This window comes from Pungitius pungitius, chromosome 2 (assembly GCF_949316345.1).
Source record: "Pungitius pungitius chromosome 2, fPunPun2.1, whole genome shotgun sequence".
NCBI lineage: Eukaryota > Metazoa > Chordata > Actinopteri > Perciformes > Gasterosteidae > Pungitius > Pungitius pungitius.
The window spans coordinates 17,179,802-17,197,918 of NC_084901.1; the positions used below are offsets into that span (position 1 = coordinate 17,179,802).

Consider the following 18,117-nt stretch of genomic DNA (forward strand, 5'->3'; position numbering starts at 1 on the left):
AATTCCTAACTAAATCTTACCAATATTTTTTAACAAGGTTCGTACACATTAAAATGTTGAATTGAACCTTCAAATTTCGCTTTCCCTCATTTACTAAAATATAATAAGAGCAAGAAAAAAGTTATGAATATTGGATTTGTAATTCGGCTCTAACAGCCAATGGAATATTACAATTTGACATTTCACAGTGTAATAAATGAATATGTCTATTCATATTTTTAACTATATTGAAGCTTATTTTAACATTGGATGACATCAAATGAAATAACTTCTTCTCTTGATGTTGTCCTGTGAGTAGACTTCGGGGGGTCTCGTCCCCGTCTGCACCTCTAAATGGCGAGAGCATTGTGGTGCAGCTACTTTTTCTCCTCCGCCCACACGCACCCCATCAAATTAGCACCAGCCCCACTCATTTTTGGATGGCAGGCTGGTGGAGGGGAGTTGCGGGGGGGTCAGGGGGGGGACTTTGGATGGAAGAGATGAGATGAGATTTGCACAAATGTGCCAGCATGAGAGGAAATTACACTGATCGTGACCGGGGGTCGGCTGTGAGGAGGGGGCAGGGGGGGGGGGGGGGGGGGGGATGCTTCCGATTGATTTAGCCGTTTCCAAACGCTCGTGACACATTCGGGACGAGCCATTCATAATCCATGACTTCATCTGTTCTTCCGTTCTCCCTCCCTGCTTTCTTCTCCTTTTATTAAATTCCTCCCTTTCTCTCTTTGCCTCCGCTTTGCCACTCGAGTTTTGTTACCTCTTATTTTCTTCCCTTCTTCCTCACCCCTTCATCAGCTCTCTACTTTGCCCCCCCCTAACCTTCCCCTCCTCTACTCCCTGGGCCTCCTTGGTATTTGAGGCTTTGTTTACCCGCTGATTTGTGAAACAAATTGGACTACTTTGACCGGGCAGCCAGACACGAGTCGAGCAGAGAGGCGTTCGCCTCCTCATCAGGACGAGGCTTTCTCTTAATGGCCGAGCACTCAGATCTACGCGTATGAGCGGGAGGCCGACAGGAGCCTCGCAGAGATAACGGCGGGCGAGGGAACGGTGTGTTGACACGAGTGTGTGTGTGTGTGTGTGCGTGTGCGTGTGCACGCTTGATGAATGGCACCGACTACAGCTGCGACTCCCCTCTCCGCCATAACCTTGTCCTCCCTCATCGCTCAAGGCGAGATGCAAAGAGGACGACGACGGAGCGTCTGGTTTCACGCTCAGCCAGAGGAGGGCTGCCAGTGAGCCGGCTATCTGATACCGCCCCCCCCCCCCCCCCCCCCCCTCTCTTGCCCCCCGTCGCCCCCTGGGGATCGGTGCAAAAAGGTGTAGCTCGGCAGGTTCTCCCCACACCCCCCATCCCTTGGCTCTTTTTCCTGAACGAAACGCTGTGGTGGCGTTAGCTCGGTTTTCGCCTCCTGGAAACGGAATCGTTATTTCATTCCCCCCCCATGGCTGCTTTGTCAAAGCGTCTCTCTGCACTTCAACCCAACGAGCAGCACGAGGGAGTGAATGCTTCCATCCCCTCTGTCCTCTTTCTCCACAGCCACAGCACTTGGTCACACATCAACGCTACACCGGTGTTACACCATCGCCTGCCCCCCCCCACACACACACACACCAGCTCCCTTTCTCCTAGCCAGGGTCGAACGTGCCGTGGGGGGGGACTGTGGTTATTAGCTGTCGGGGCCTGACGTTCATTTGGTGTTATCAGCACTTGTTTAATGGCTCCTTAATGGGATTAACGTGCATAGGGTAATGAGCGTGGGTTGGAGGGATGGCTGCAGGGAGGAAGGCATAAAAAAACGGATGGAGGGGGAGAGAGACAGAAATGGGAGAGGTGAAGGAAGGAAAGGAGGGAAGGTAGCATTGCAAATGGCGAACCAACTCGAAGGGATTTGCTCACGACAGGAGATTGGGGATGGGGATGGGGGGTGTGGGGGGGGCCTGCAGATGGCAAAAGTGCAATCCAGGCTCTCACACTGCAAGCACAGAATTTGTTTCCACTAGCTTAGCGCCGGGATATTGATGCTAACACGGTTCCCAGTGGGCTGCAGTATTGCTCAGTTATGTATAACACTTGCAGCATACATGAATAAGCAACTCTGAGATACAAACCGTAATATCCACCCCCTCCCTCCTCATATTATTTTATTAATTTCTTTTTGAGAGCTACTCTCCGGCTGAGATTGCGAACACAGAGATCTGCTGGAGCGAAGGGACATCCTTACCCAAAGGACGGCCCGGTAGCGCTTTTTAGTATTCTAGGTAATGGCCCTTTCCTTTCCAAGCCAGGAAATTCGAATGGGTGGGGGTGGGGGGGGGGACGGTATATTGCACAGAGCGAGGAACTTTAATGTCGCCGCAGAGGTGACTCTCTCCTGAGTTATGATAAAAAATATTGATCACGCTTCGGCATCTGGCGGGAGGAGGTGCAGCGGCAAGGGCAGCGGGGAGAGGAATATCGAAGAGTGGCTTTAAAATGCAGACCGATGTACGGGGCCCCTCAAAAAGAGACGGGAGGGGGGGGGGCCGAAAGAAGGAGTTTTTACAGGGCCAAATACCTCGCCTCTAAAGATAGCTGTCATAAAGCGCTGAACCTCTTCGATGCACAGCTGATCCGAGGAGTGCAAGCAACCGTCGGGAAAAAAAGAAGAAATCTGGGAAATTCACTGTGATCATTTAACGAAACAAAGACAAAAAGGCCAGGCTCCCCTACAAAAAGGTGTGAGTGCGTTTGAGCGTGCGTGAGTGTGTGTGTGTGTGTTTAAATGTCGGGTGCTCAGGTGTTGAGATGTTCGACAGGCCGCCCGGGCACCAGGCTAAGCCCGGGCTTAGCCTCGACACAGAGAGGGGAGGCAGGGGGGGGAGGAAAAATTGCCTTTCATGGATTCAGAGAGATTATAGAGTTTAAGTCACCTGTCTACAGCAGTTCATGCTCACGACGAATACTTTCCATCTATCTTAGGAAGCCGTTTCCCCACCTTCTCTTCTTTTCCCCCCGGCTGACAATGACAGATTACAATATCGCCCCCAGACTTCTGCCGCGGCGCAGTCGCCATCCCTCACAACGGCAGATGTCAAGTACAGCAAAGCAGGCCGGGCACGGTTCACTCAGTTCAACGCGGTGCGGAGGCGAAAGAATAGGACATCGATCAACAGATCTAAAAAAAAAAAAAAAAAGTCCCCTGTATGTAGTGGCAGGACATTTGTTTGGCCTCGCATCAGAGTCGAGGGGTAATGGGTGGACGATGAAGCCGTACCTTTCGGGTGTACTTTTAGATGGAGATCAAAAGGCCGCCTGCTGACATGTCTTACTTCCTCGGAGAATTGATTACAGGGGAATACATTTGCAGTTAAACACAGGGATGTGATCGTTGTTGTAAAACGTTTGAAGGTCAGAATGAGCTGAGCACAGGAGACCAGATAGGACTTTTAATTCTAAGTATCTGAGATGCTTCATTATGAACACAGTGTTTGTCGGACAGCTGATGTGTTGTAGGGTTGGTCTAGAATCTGCCAATCAATGGACAGTTAAACTTGTCCTTTCTTTCTAGAATAATCCCATGAACGACGACGATACATCAGGAGTGTCTTCTTTGACTTTCACTCCCTTGACATAGAAGTTTGGGTGTTTGGGACCAGACGTCCCCTCTGAGCGTCGGCCCATGTGGACGTGGTTGAAGTTTTTCAGGGGGGTGGAAGCGGAAACTTTTGTAGTCGCGATGGACTTCAAAGTAATGGCGCCCATTTGAAGAGAGAAGTTGGCTTTGGAGATAAGTAACGGTTCGAGGGGGGGGTTTCAGCGGTCACTTGGGTGGAGGAATCGATTTCATTCAGTCAGTTGAGTTGTTCCGAAACAAACAACTCACCACCAACTTGTTGCCCAAAAAGACAAATAAAGTGTCATTTCCTCAAGGGATGAAATGAGGCAAAGAAATTCCAAATGAAGCCAGTTTGACATGTAGTCTTTGCATTCTCCTCGCCCCCCTCTTCCTTCTCTCTCTTCCTCTGGCCTCTTGCATCTCCTGTAGTGCATTTTGCTAGTACATGACTTAAGCTCCTCTTGACAGAACTGCATTGCAACCCTCCTCCTCATCTCAGTGCATCGCCGCTCCTCTCCTGCAGTATGGCAGTACGACTGTTCCTCTACGCAGACTCGTGCATCCCTCCTTCCTGCTATCGCCTTCACAGTATGTTGCCTCCCCCGCCTCTTCTCCACACCTGACCCCCCCCCTGCCCCGAGTCCCCCCCCCCACTGCCACACACTGCCCCACCTCACCAACCCTCCCCCCGCTGAGTGTTGGCAGCAGTGCGACGCCTTAGATAATCCAGCCTTGCTGTCTTGTTGGCTCCTTGATAGAGTAAGCGGTTGTTTTCCTTAACGAGGACAAACAACGTTCAGTTGCTAACATGTTGTTAGAATATGCTGTGTTTAATTCTGATCTTTTTTTTATTAGACCCCAAAGGCTCCAAAAGTGAAGCTACTCACAAGAAAGGTACTTTCCTTTTCTTTTTTCCCGCCCTTTTTTCTTCTTCTTGTCTTCCCTGACCAAGGTTGTGTGTTTGTGGACAACCGCCCATGCGACGAAGAGGCATTCTGTGGAGAAAACTAAAATGCCTTTTTGTTTTTTCAGCAAAGAAAATGTAATGTTTAGGTTATGTCTGTTGAATTGGTCCATACATACGGTTTATATTGTGTAGGTTTGAAAGGTGTTTGCCAAAACTCGAGCATTAATGCCACGCACAATTGTTATAATGGCAGAACGTGCTCGGTATGAAAGAGTTAATTCCTCTCAAACGGCAAATCTGAATCTGTTTGTCTCAGCGCTGTTTCCATAAAACTTTCAGTTCTGTTCGAAAGAACGGGTACGGACGCACGACTTTTTGTTTTTTGTATCCTCGCCATGCGTAGTTCTGCTGCTCAGAAGACTTTAATCTTGGGCTTTTGCAACCAGCCCGTTATTGTAGCGTGTGCATGTATGACACAACATCTGTGCAGAGTCTCACAGCTGCAACATGGGAGCGCTCCCTTCAATGCCGGGCTGAAACAAAGTCCCGACCAAACGAGACACGTCTCAGGAACGATTGCAACATACTTGTCGGCCGCTGGTTAGTGTAGTTAAATATCTGAAGTGTGTGTGTGGTATTGGACTCTTTTGTGCTTTCATACGTTTCGAATGTATTGGCCCAAACTGCGTTAAAGTCATGGGTATATTCCATAGTATAGCAGTAGTACAATAAAGAACTGTATGCACAGTATTACACAAAACACAGCGTAATATATAGTGTACTCCAGAAGTACTTTACATATAGTGTATATTTATATACTTGAAGATACAATACTGTAGCAGCTAACAGCCTATAAACAAATCAATGTTTTAAATTGTTGTAGGACAGTATGGTATAGTGTAGTTTAATAGAGTACATGGTACAGTACAGAATTACTCTGTGATACGTCATTTGTTCCGTGTTGAAGAAGCTCTTTCGGCCCATTCGGCTCGTTAGCTTAACATGCTAATGGCGGTAGCACAGCACAGTGGCTCCAGTGACTCGTGACTAATGTATATGTGGCCCTAATTTACATGCACAGAGAGGGATGATTCCCTCCGTTCTCGCACACGCACGCACACACACACACACATACCCGCGTTGTTCTGCATCCTGCATTTAGTGCTGCAGGACTTTCCAGACAATTACTGCTGGTGATGGAGTGAAAAGCCGAGGTGACGGTCGGGTCGATCTGCAGCCAGACGAGCTCATTTCTGCTCCTTTCTATAATTACAGCGACAATGAATGCCGAGGAAACTCTGGAGGTCCCAGCGCTCACAAAGGGAACCCGAGGCCGCGCCGGCTTATGAAGATTAAAACAAAATGTTTTTTACTTTCAGCAGCGTCTTTATGCGCAGCTTTGCAGATATGATCCTATTGTGTCTGATTACTCAGGGGGACTAATGCTATTGAGAGAGACTCCGTCGGTTTGCAGAGTAAAGATCCCAATTACGTCCTGAGCTCGTTCCACTGGCCGATGGTCTCGGCTTCACAGGAGGCAGCGTTTTTTATTAGCGGCCCGTCTGGCTGCAGGCTGCTGCCACGCATAACTTATCCGCCGGAGCTCGAGGGGGAGGAAAAGATATAAAAAAATAGCAGAGCTAATAAGAAATAATTTCTCATTTTAATGTTCAAATAGCAGGAGGAAAATCGTGAGAAGTTCAGTGATGTTCTTCTTCATTTCGTGATACAATATTTGAAGTGGCGGCTTAAGGCTTTGTGGAGAAACGGCATCAGAATACAAATATTTTTATTCACTTCCATGCAATTTCATGATAATATGTGTTGGTTTGCTGATTGTAATAACAAGCAGAAGTATAATGTGCAGATGATGAACCTTTTTCTGAAGCAGATGTGTTGGATTAGACTGAAAGGACGTCCCACTCTCGAATAAATAAAGTCGGCACAATTTCTCCCTCTGTTGCTCTTTTGGTGCATGATACCAAGCTGTAACAACAAGAAAAAAACTACTGGTCTCTGCTGGAGGATCTGGGTCTGTCCCTGGCGGACTGGTTTCTGCTAGAGGATCTGGGTCTATCCCTGGTGGACTGGTCTCTGCTGGAGAATCTGAGTCTGTCCCTGGTGGACTGGTCTCTGCTAGAGGATCTGGGTCTGTCCCTGGTGGACTGGTATTTGCTGGAGGATCTGGGTCTGTCCCTGGTGGACCGGTCTCTGCTGAAGGATCTGGGGCTGTCCCTCGTGGACTGGTCTCTGCTGGAGTATAGTGTCTGAGCAACATTGTTGTTCATACAAAGGATCAGGACTAAACTGAGACAGGTTCATATACTTGCACAGCAAGCAATAAGCAAGCAAGTCTCTTATTTCCCTTCAGGATCCTCAGCAGGAACCTTTTACCTGTCATTGTGTTTAAAGTTTCACCGCTGCACACGGTAACCATCATTATTCTCCTAAATCTGCATAACCGGTCGGCTTTGGATAACTTCGGTGAAAATGTCAATTTTAGGAGAGTGGAGGACTTGAAGGGAAGCGGATTAGGTCAAAGTAGCAGGAATGGAGGTAACACGTCATATGCAAGAAGGCCGGGAGTGCAAAGAAAAGTGCAAATGCTCTGAAAGGACAAAGAATCTACCAAAGAAAAGGCTGACCGAGGAGGAGCATGAGAGAAAAGGTAATTATGTAGAAAGAGAAACAAAATGGAACAAAGTAATCAATAGAGTTAGAGGACACTAAAGAGGAGGAGAGTGAATGAAGCGACAGATGGGGGACATAAAAATTAAATAAGTGACAGTAAAAGGGGAACAAATAACGGGAATAAAGAGCCAAAGGAAAGGATACAAGTAAGGGCAAAGGAAATGAGATGGATTGAACATGATAATAACAATAAGGAAGGAAAGAAAAAGACAAATAGAGCAACCGCAGAGCAGAGAATGAATGGATGAGTCAAAGAAACCTGGAGCACACACTCGACAGGCAGAGGAAGCCATCCGCGAGGGGGAGACGTGGGAGGAAGGAGATCTCTCTCTCTCTCTCTCTCTCTCTCTCTCTCTCTCTCTCTTCCAGTGTGTTCAGCTGAATCCAGTCGGCAGGTCGGCGCCCCGAGCGCTGCCCTCCTCCCTGATGAGGAGGCTCGGCTCCTTCTGCTGTGGGATGTTAAGCACACATTACACACAACTCACCTCCCTACGCGCCGCTTTATGCAGATTACTGTGAGGCCACCGGGTATTTGACTGCTAACAGTCCCCCCCCCCCAACCAAGCAACCCAACCCACCCACCTTGGTGCCGTGCAAGAGGCCTCGAGGATTCACTCCGTAGGGGGATTGCACTGTGCTGCAGAGAGGTGACTCTCCAACCCGACGACTGCAGGTTGCAGCGTATTATGGATATTGTACCTTTTTTCTCTTTTTTTTTTTTTGACAGAGAGCAAAAAATAGAAAAAGATAAAAAAGCCTGAATGTAGATTCATGCTCATCCGAGTGGGCTGTCTTGTGGAGAGCACCCTTTGTAATGTGATTGCACAGTGGTGCAGAAAGCTAACACTGCAAAATGATTACTGCGGGCTGGAGTGTGCTTCTGGAGAATGTAAAGCAGGATATACCGCCCCCCCCCCCCCCTTCCGTAATGCCCATACAACATGGCCGCTCGGCGCTGGAGGAAGGACCCGTCTGAGGGAGAGATAAAAACATGCTCCTATTAATGCGACACAACGGGTCCTCCGTCATGCCCGGCGGACGCGGAGGTTCCCCCGATGCGTCGTTAGAACACCACGTGCCTCTGGGTACAAGAATGCTGCTGAAAGGAATTCATGTCCAGTGCAAAGGAGGCACAGACGGGACAAATATTTTAAAAAAACACCCAAAGAACCCAGAGAGTGAAGTCCGGTGAGCGGATGTACAGTCACATGACCTACATGTTGAAGACACTACGGGTGTCAAACAATTAAAGAGTGGATATCAATATTAAACTCATTGAGCTCATCACTCGTATTAAGAGGATTTTTATATAATTACAAGAGTGCAGACACACACACACACAGGACTACAGAGGCAATGCAAACACTACCTGATCTCATTTTGCCTTTATTCTGTTGATCTTTATCACACACACACACACACACACACACACACACACACACACACACACACACACACAGAGAGCATCACTACCTCTCAGTAATCCTCAGACAACAGAGTCTCCGTCTATTGATTTCTGTCAGGCAGCCGTCATGTCGGTGTGTGTTGGGTAAGCTGAGGGACCCGTGTTGGATTTAAGAGTCGACACCAGCTGACGTGACCTAACAGTCATGTCTCTTTAACTCTGTCTCTCTCTTTGACAAAATGATGCACAATGGCACCTGTGTGAGGTGGATGTGACTAAAAAGTTGGAAACATTTTTGTTCATCACTCACCTCAAAGTCAAGTCAAAGCTTTTTAGTCGCGTTTTTGTTTGTTACGTATTCATTTCCATGATTGAATAGATGTATATATGCGACCTGTTTTAAATGGCAACATGAAATGCGTTTCCCTCCAAACATAATTGAGGGAGCAGGTTTTTCTAGAGACAGGTTTGCTTACCCGTCATTGCAAAAACCGTGGTGAGATTTAGTGTGTGTGTGTGTGTGTGTGTGTGTGTGTGTGTGCAACCACATGTTGACAGGTAAACACACACAAACACAGCGTCACAAAGCTTGCAGGCATGAATGGCAATTTTAAATAAATATGCAAAGATACATTCATATGTACACGCACACACACATGCACACAAACGTACACACACACGCGCACACACACACACACACACAGCCTCAGGTGATTTCTGACCAGGCTGGCGCGCATCCATCCGTCTCGCCGTCCTCTCCCGCCTCCCACTTTGAATACATTTCATCTCATAATGAAACTTGAGCACCCTGTGGCTGAAGGAGAGAATACGAATGAGAGAGCGAGGAAGAAGCAAGAGGCAGAGTGACGATGAGGCAGAATAAATAAGCCGGAGAGATATAAATGGATTCATGGAAGAGGAGGAGGAGGAGGAGTAAAACTTATCATAATGACATTTCTCCTCCCTCGCTGGGAAAGTTTTTTTTTCTTCCCAAAGTCCCCCCCCACCCCCCCCCACGAGGAGGCGATGATGGATGGCTGAACATGTCGGCTGGAGAAACCGCTATTCCTCATCTCACTGCTCCAATTAAAATGTGACAGGAAGTGCCCCCCCCCCCCTCCCTCCCTCCCTCCCGGGGGGGGGGGCGCTGATCGACCACGCTGTTTACCTCCTCGCTTTAAGCCTCCCAAAACAGGGTTTCCTCCCCTGTAGGAGAAGCCAGGTGAAGTCGTTGTGAGCGCGAGGAGCAGGCGTGGGAATGAAGGCCGAAACCGACAAGAGTGACGAAAGACGTTAATAGAAATGAAGGCAGAAACTAACGGATCGGAACAGAGACGGGTGCTTTGCTTCGGAGGAGGAAGCAGACGAAAGGAAGCAGGCGAGAAGCAAAAAGACGCCTCGTTTCCACAGCGTTTCATCGTCGAGTCGATAGACGGACGGCGCTTTAATGTTTCCCGTCCTTCGAGCCCCCCCCCCTCCCCCCCGGTGTTTTTCTAAGCTTTCATGTTCGTCTCCTCTGTTTGGATGAATCGGAGGAAAGTCGAAAAAGAGGAAAATAGAGGCAGATGATCTTGGATATTATTATTGCTCTTACAGCATGGATTGAATGGGAGCGTTAAATTATCTACAGACCCTTTTACTAGTTTTGGCATTCAACTGATACCAAACACACCGAACCAGTGATGTGCTGAATTTGTCCTTCACACCCCCTGGACGTCTGGAGATGAGGTTTGCACTGAACCAGAAGCAGGTATTTTGACGTTCCGAAGGCTTTTCCAGAAGGATGGTGGAGAATTGGTTTCATGACTTTCAGCAAACTTTTCGCCAAAGTCGAGCGGAGTAACTTCATGGAAAATAAACCTCTCCGGGTTTGATGAAATGTTCATTATTTCACTGTTTCACCATCCGGGCCGGAGATTTATGATGCTTTAAAGTTCCCACGGGGACCTTTTTCTTTTTCTTTTTTCTCTCGCTGGCATTTGGGCTCTGATGTTTATGCGTGGAGGATAGAATGAACACCTCATCAGCTGTCGTGTCCGGACATAATGGAGGGAAGAAAGAAAAAAAAACACTCCACAACACTCCGCTCTCTCTCTCTCTTTTCTCTTTATCTGTCGCTCGCCATCCTGCTTGTAAAATGAGCATGTGTGGGTAATATATATTGGTGCAATAAAAAAATAAAACTGCTTTCCTCTGACCATATAGCCTGCAGACGACGCACTATAAATATTTAATGCCTCGCAGGCTTTTTGGCTGAAGCCAGCTCAAATGCAAAAGAGGGCGGTGCTGCGTATTCATTTCATTCATGTCATTTGTAGCCTTTTCCTCTCTTTGCTTTGTTCCGCTCTGTGCCATTCGTTGATGAGTCTGGTGAGTTCTCCTTGAGAGGAGTGTAAATTGGGCTTCAGGGGAGGAGAACAATGGTGTCCTCCAGGTGTCTGCCTTCTACAACCACCTACCCGCTTTCTCCTTGCTGCGCTGAGCCCGACACAGAAAAACCAACGACAATGACCAACAAATGTGTGCTTATGTCTTTATTTGTTTTTGAACATGACAACAATACTAATAATTATGGTTTGAAAAACAGAAATATGGCGTTTTGTCTGTAGAGGTATGGAGCACACTTGTGTTTTTTTAGGGTGACTTGAGTTCATGTGAGGTTGAGGTCCAGGCAGCGGATTGACTTTGACTTCCAACGACTGTGATCGTGACATCACATGAGCTGCCATGTTAGTTCATCCCACCCTTCCCCCCATTAGCTATAATAGTTAAATGCTAAATATTGCAGATCTTGATCAAATTACGATCCAATTCCTTTGACAGTGACATTTGCCTGCTGTTCTTATTAAAACGTCAAGTCATTCAAAGAGTCCAGAATGAACTCGTCCGAGCGACTTTTCCTCCACTAACGACATCTGGCAGTCGGACTTCCCGAGCTCATCAAAAGTTAAATCTGCTCCTCAGACACGCACAGCTCACAGCTCACTTCCTGCCGAGGAACGGAGGCGAGCTCTGTTGGCGAGGAGGTCCCGCCGGCTACTGTTGGCTGAGTCACTGTTGGGGAGGCGGGGAGCAAGGCTCCACCGGGGGCCGCAGGAAGGCCGCGGCGAAAAAAACACCGGATTGATGCTGATGAGAGGGGGGGGGGGGGGGTCGCTGGGGAGGCCAGAGGAGGATGTCTGGGAGCCAAAGACTCTGCGGGGAGACCGAACACAAACGCTGGATCTTCTTTTGTTTGTGCGAGTTATTTATTTATTTATTCATCCACTGGCAGAACTCAAAACCAGAGCGAGGTCCAGAGGATTTGGGCTGATTCGTCGTACGTCCGGATGTGATTGGTCCCTTCGGTGTAAGAGGCTCGTTGAAATAGAGGAGGACATTAACAGGTCCCTCCTTCTCGACCTAATAATGAATGAGTTGGTGCTTGTTGGGTTTGTTTATTGGACATCACTAGAGATTCAACAGTGATGCAGTGATTCCGTATTCACTTTTTGCACTGGACCTTCAGGAGAATGCTGTATGTGTGCAGCATTAATTAGTAATTATATGTCCCTGTTTACACAGCTTTAATGAGACATAATTATATCCCTAGGATTAAAAAAATAATATTTCGTTCATCACTTTCACAAATAAATGATCAAAATGAAAGAAAAGGTTTTAAAAGGGACACAGTGTTTAAATAGGCTACAATTAAAGGAAGAGCCCTCGAACATGCAAAATACAACGTGGTCCAGCAGCCTCCCACAGAGGAGGTTTCATTCTGAAATGCAGCCAGTTTTCGGGGGGTGCCCCTATGTGTATTTTAATGAAGCCGACTGGTACAATTTGTCCCCGAAGCCGGTGTTTTGGGCGCTATCTCGCGTGGAAATCAGACGCGCGGAGCTCAGGGAGCGTCCAGAGCGCTCCTCCAGTGAGAGGCTGCAGTTAGCAGAAGTGCTGAGAGGCCGAGCCGGGCCGGTCCCAACGTCCTGCTTTATCGCCGCTGTCACTTGATTTTAATGAAAGTGGAGTTCAGCAGCAGAAGGGGGGGGGGGGGGGGGATTTGTGCACCTCAGCAGGCCGCCTCTGTGCGCCCGTGTGTGTGTTTCTGTTGGTTAGCGTGCGTTTAATCAGTAAACTTAACTCTTTTATGTTTGCACGCTAAGGGCTGGCAGGGAAGGAATAAATCTCACCAGAACATTCTCACAATAGCCTAAATAATTCATGCTCATTTTCCACATCTGAAAGGCTCGCGTGCCACGTATTCAGACGCCATCAGCTGCGCCAAGGCGTGTGTGGCGCCGCGTATCCGCGCAAAAAGTGTACGTTAATGAGCCTTAATGTGTGTGCAGCCTGTGAGCTCCATGCATTCTGTGTGTGACGCTGCGTATCTAAGCGGTGTGTGTTTTCTTTATGTTCACTGTGTGTGTGTCCATGTTATTTGTTTATGGAGCTTGTTTTTGCTGCACTACATTTATTGTGCGTGTGTGAATAGTGTATAGTGCATAACTCCTTCATTGCAAGTGAGTGAGGCTGAGGAATGCATTATGTCCTCGAGTGTCCTTAAAGGACTGTATAGAAGTACAGCGGTGTGCGTGTGTCTCTGTGTGTGTGTGTGTGTGTGAGCCACACTGCCAGCCTGTCCTCCATGACAGTTAATGAGCTGTCCTCTCGTCTTTTCCTGCTGTCTCCGTCTTTATTGGAAAGCCATAAAGCGAGACTGTCTCCTTCTCTGGGTGGTTATTAAAGGAACCGCTGTGGAAGAGAAGAGGGAGAGAAGCAGAGGGAAGAGGTTTACATAGAGGGGGGGGGGGGGCGGGGGGGTAATAGCTTCTCCTCCTAAGTCTTTTTTCTTTGCATCACGTGCTGCGAGGGACGTCAAACGAAGACAAATGATGATATCCCTCCTCTCGCCTCCCTCCAGCAGCGAGAGACACTCTGAAGGGAGGATTTTGAACAAAGCGAGGATGCAGGAGAGAAATGTGTCAGAGGGCTTGAGTTAGGCCTAAAAAGCCGCTCAGCTGGGGGGGGGGGGGGCAACGCAGTGGTAATGTAACACCAGCTGGTTTATGGATAAACCCTCTGATGTACTCAGACACATCGGAGCCCCTACACTTCAGGCCCGATGCAGCAGGCTGGTGAAGCCGAGGCGATTGTTTACCAAGAAGCTTTCAGGAGCAAATTCGTCTCCCAGTGTTTCTTCCCCAGGAGGCGACGTCCATCTGAGACGTCGAGCTAAAGCCGCAGCGCCTCGAAGCTGCTTTCTCTCTAGTGACCACCAGGGGGCGGCTCCTCTGGTCCCACAGAAGTCTATGAGAAAAATGACTTATACCCTCAGTGAACATGAGCTCTTGTAGGGAAGTTAAGAAAAATAAGTGGATACGAATTAAACAAAGCTTTTTCTGGGGTCAGCAGAACGTTTGTCTCCATCTCTGAAACACTTCACCGGTATTATACGATTTTTCGTGCTTCGTTTGCGGTGTTCGGCAGCCATTGTCTACTCTGGCAGTTAAAGGAGGACATGAAAGATTTACAGGTTCTCTTCATATTGATCATCAGGGTTCCATTGTTCTTACAGTTAAAGCATCCGTTATCTTTCCTGGCAGTTTAACTGTGTCTCTCTGTTCATCCGGAAACTACTGCTCCCTCTCTCATCTGTAAGCAAACCTATTGAATATCTGAATAACTTTTGTTTTCCCCTTCTATCTTTATTTCCTGAGCGAGTCCTGTGAGTAATCTAATTTGTTTGTTTTGAATTAGAAGCTGTAGATGTAAGTCACGTATGCGCAGCGCCCGCCTCTGGCTACTTTTAATGATTTTTCCCTCTCGGCCGAGCATCTTCAACCCTATGATTCTCCTCTATGGCTTAACCACAGTTGTGTGCTTGTGAGTGTGTGTGTGTGTGTGAGAAAGACTCTCAGATAATATTCCTCCACAGTGGCCTCAGGCAGTGCTCAGACAGTGACAGGGAGAGTAATTGGCCATCAAAGTAATCCAGACCCATTTCTTCATTCCCCCTCTAGCCGCTGGCGAGCAGAATTACACACCGAATTCAACCAGGGACATTAAACGCAACCTCTGTGTCCAAGTTGGGTGCGTGCGTGTGTTTGACCTTAACTTACGTGAACATGTATGAGAATGTACAGCGATGCGGCCTCTTCACTTTTTAAGAAATACACTCTGTGGTTCGGCACAAAATAGCGTTTAGTGACACGATATGTCTGATGAAGACTGCGTTAAATGTAAGAGGATTACAGCGATCACACCACAACAAGTTAACAACGTCAAGCAGCGACCCGATTGTTTCACTGACAAAGAGCCGGACATCGCTTCTTTGTCTACGTATTTCAATGCATTTTACATACAGAAAAGTGGAGACTTGCATTTTGGGACTTGTCATGCAGAGTTATTATGGTGAAGGCATAATGAATCTTTGCTAACAGGGGATTAAGTGGGTTTACATAAAAGGATGAGAAAAGCGCTTTCCCCAGTGCGTTATTGTGCATTGTGCCCCTTTTACATTCAGATAAGTGCTGAGAAGGACGGAAAACAACACCCACAAGTCATGAGAGTTATCTATATATATATATATATATATATATATATATATATATATATATATATATATATATATATATATATATATATATATATATATATATATATATATAAAATAACTCCTTAACTTACCTTAACTTTAAAACCTTTGGACTAATTTAGCAAAAAAGGCGTTCTCAAAAGATGTTTTGCTAACTGTCCTCAGGTTTCTCCTCTGAGGTTCTCCTCATCTGACGGATCGAACTCTTTGTTAACGCTGTAATGGAAGTGAGTCAGGAGTATTGGTCGTCTCTGTCATTATCTAACCACCTGGATGAGAGGAGCTTAGGTGTAACTCGATTGGATTCAAAGTCAATATGATGTCCACTGGCTGACGGAGGCCGTCCTCCTCCTCCTCATCCTCCTCCTCGCCGTAGCTCCTCTCCCGCCGCCAAGTAATCACATTTGTGTTTGTACAACCTGGTAATGCGACGAATCGATAGAGCGGCCGCAGAAGGTCCCGAATGCTATTTACTTCCACTTTGACTCGTCTGAGAAACCACCTTGAAGGCGGCGCGTCATCTCTGACACGCTGAGCGGGGACTGTTTGTTTGTCTTTGTGAATTCCTTTGGAAATGAAACACCGTGTCTATTTAAACCACATTTCAAAGCTGTCTTTAGTTTCTTCTCTACACAACCACCGGCTGGTGTTTAAGATCCGAGTCTCTCTCTTTCACTTTGGTCACTTCCTGCAGTCTGTCATGGACTGACTTCGGCGTGTTCTCTGCTGCTTTAATATCCGCTCGCACAAAAAAACAAAAGCCACCTCACGTCACGCAAGAAAAAAGGATTTGAAGCTGGTTGTCTTACGTTGTTTTTTCAGCGATTCAAGCAGCTCCGGTGCGTTGAAGACGCCTCTTTTCAAGCCGATCAGAGTTTTGTAGTCAGGATTAAGAAAATTATGATTATGTGTGATAGGAAAGGAGCCAGAGATCAATACTTCCTCTCTGCTCTTCTGCAATTTATAACATCTTTATACTTCCAATGTGCCTTCCCCCACTCCACAATGTGACCACAATATTTTATTTAGTTGTATTAGACTGTAATTTGTAGGCAATGGGATTAACATTTCACGTCTCTAATGTTGCTCCGTGGAAATGGAGGTGTAATCAGGCAACTGTTTGCCAACACACAAAAAACACTTTCTGCTGAAGTCTCACTCGCCCGTCTGTTTTCCTCTCTTTCCCTCTCTTTCCTGCCCTTTTACTCTCTTTCCTGCTCTTTCCCTCTATTTCCCGCTCTTTTACACTCTTTCCCGCTCTTTTTCCTCCCTTTCCCGCTCTTTTTCCTCTCTGCAGGTCCACCGGTGAACGTAACCTGCAACATTTTTATTAACAGTTTTGGGTCCATCGCTGAAACGACAATGGTAAGCTCAATCATCGTTAATATGACCTGGCGATACATCTCCACGTGTAGATTTGGATGTTATTTACACACCATGCACTTTCATTTTTCATTTCCACGGAAAGAAATGAGAAGCCTTCTGCCCGCTGAGTGTTTGGAATTGCCTGCGCCTCATTGAGCTCGTCTCCCATTTCAAACACTTAATTTGAAGAAGAGCGTCACTGCGGCGGCCATTTGCATAACATCGCTGCTGCAGTCGTGCTCCTTTGCGAGCAACCTGGGGAAATTTACGCTCATTCATTACCCAGAAAAGCCATTAGTGTTTAATATAACTGAACCATCAGCCTCACAGGGCAACAATGCCCAAAGCAGATATGTGGCACTGAACTGTGGTGTGTGCGTGTGTGTGTGTGTGCCAGCAGGTGATCTCATCATCCATGGCGTCCATTAATACTGCAGTAAAGCAGACACCCTCAACACTCTAACTCACGTAAAACATGTTAATCGGGATCTGTTTAAACCTTACGCTGTAGCTGGGATCTCATGTTGTACACATACATATATATCGTAAATAATACACCGTGTAGATTTTATAACAGTGATTACTGTAATTTTCCATAGTTATTAAAATGTCTCTTCATATCTATGTGATCCTGTTCCTTTTCTATATATTATGACAGTTAAGGTTATAAAATAGTTGTTGTAACAGAATGAATAATAATTATTTAAAAAAAAGAAACATCCAGAGGAATGGGGGATATCCTGATCTCAACCACCCCAGTACACACACACGCACGCACGCACACACACACACACACACACACACACACACACACACTGAAAGTGCTGCCTGCTGCAGATCCTCGTCACGCAGCACAAACTCCGGATCCAAACTTTTCTCTCAACCCGGGGGAGATATTTACAGTTCTCGGCCCCCCATGTTCCCCGAGTGGTGGCCGCTTGGTGTACCATTAGTGCACCTTTAATTTTGTAAATTTTCGAACGGATTGTCATAGAGAGTCCTTTTTCTCTGGAACTTTCCTCGTCCAACATCGCTGACCTTAGAGGATCTTTTCCGACGCACCGACCCCTCAACTCCGGGGGAAAAGCAAGGACAAGAGAAGCTGTCAGAACTCGGATGCCTTGGGAATCTCACGCGTCCATTAGGCCTCGGCGTCTGTCAGACGCGGCGACACATCGCTCACGTTGAGCCCCTCGATGATGCCGAGGCCGGAGACGCACTCCGCGCCGCTGCTCTGATCTCTCAAAAGGAGGAATTAGAAAGTTCCGAGGTAATTGGATTCATCGCGTTTTTATCAAACCGGAAAATCCATTTTTAAAGCTCCGGAGGCCCGAGCGCCATTTGTCCGTGCAGTATGTGGCTCTCGCTTTATACTCGGACTACAGTATCCCTCCATCCTCAACACTCGCAAACACGCACGCACGCACACACACACACACACACACACACACAGTGCTGCTGGAGCCCAGTGATAGATGGAGTCGGTAGAATGGCGCAGTGCGTGTTCAAGTCCCGGCGGTACGTGGCTTTATTCCTGTTTCAGCGCTCTCCCCAATCCCTCGCTCGCTCGCCCCCC

The 18,117-nt window shown here is 47.3% G+C and overlaps 1 protein-coding gene across 1 annotated transcript in view; it reads left to right on the plus strand.

Annotated features, from left to right (window-relative positions):
* glra1 (glycine receptor, alpha 1) overlaps positions 1-18,117 on the plus strand; it is a 65,566-nt gene that overhangs the window by 18,369 nt on the left and 29,080 nt on the right. Inside the window, exons 3-4 of the mRNA XM_062558671.1 lie at positions 4,452-4,490; positions 16,474-16,541. Coding sequence (XP_062414655.1) covers positions 4,452-4,490; positions 16,474-16,541 — 107 coding nt within the window. The remainder of the gene's footprint in view (positions 1-4,451; positions 4,491-16,473; positions 16,542-18,117) is intronic.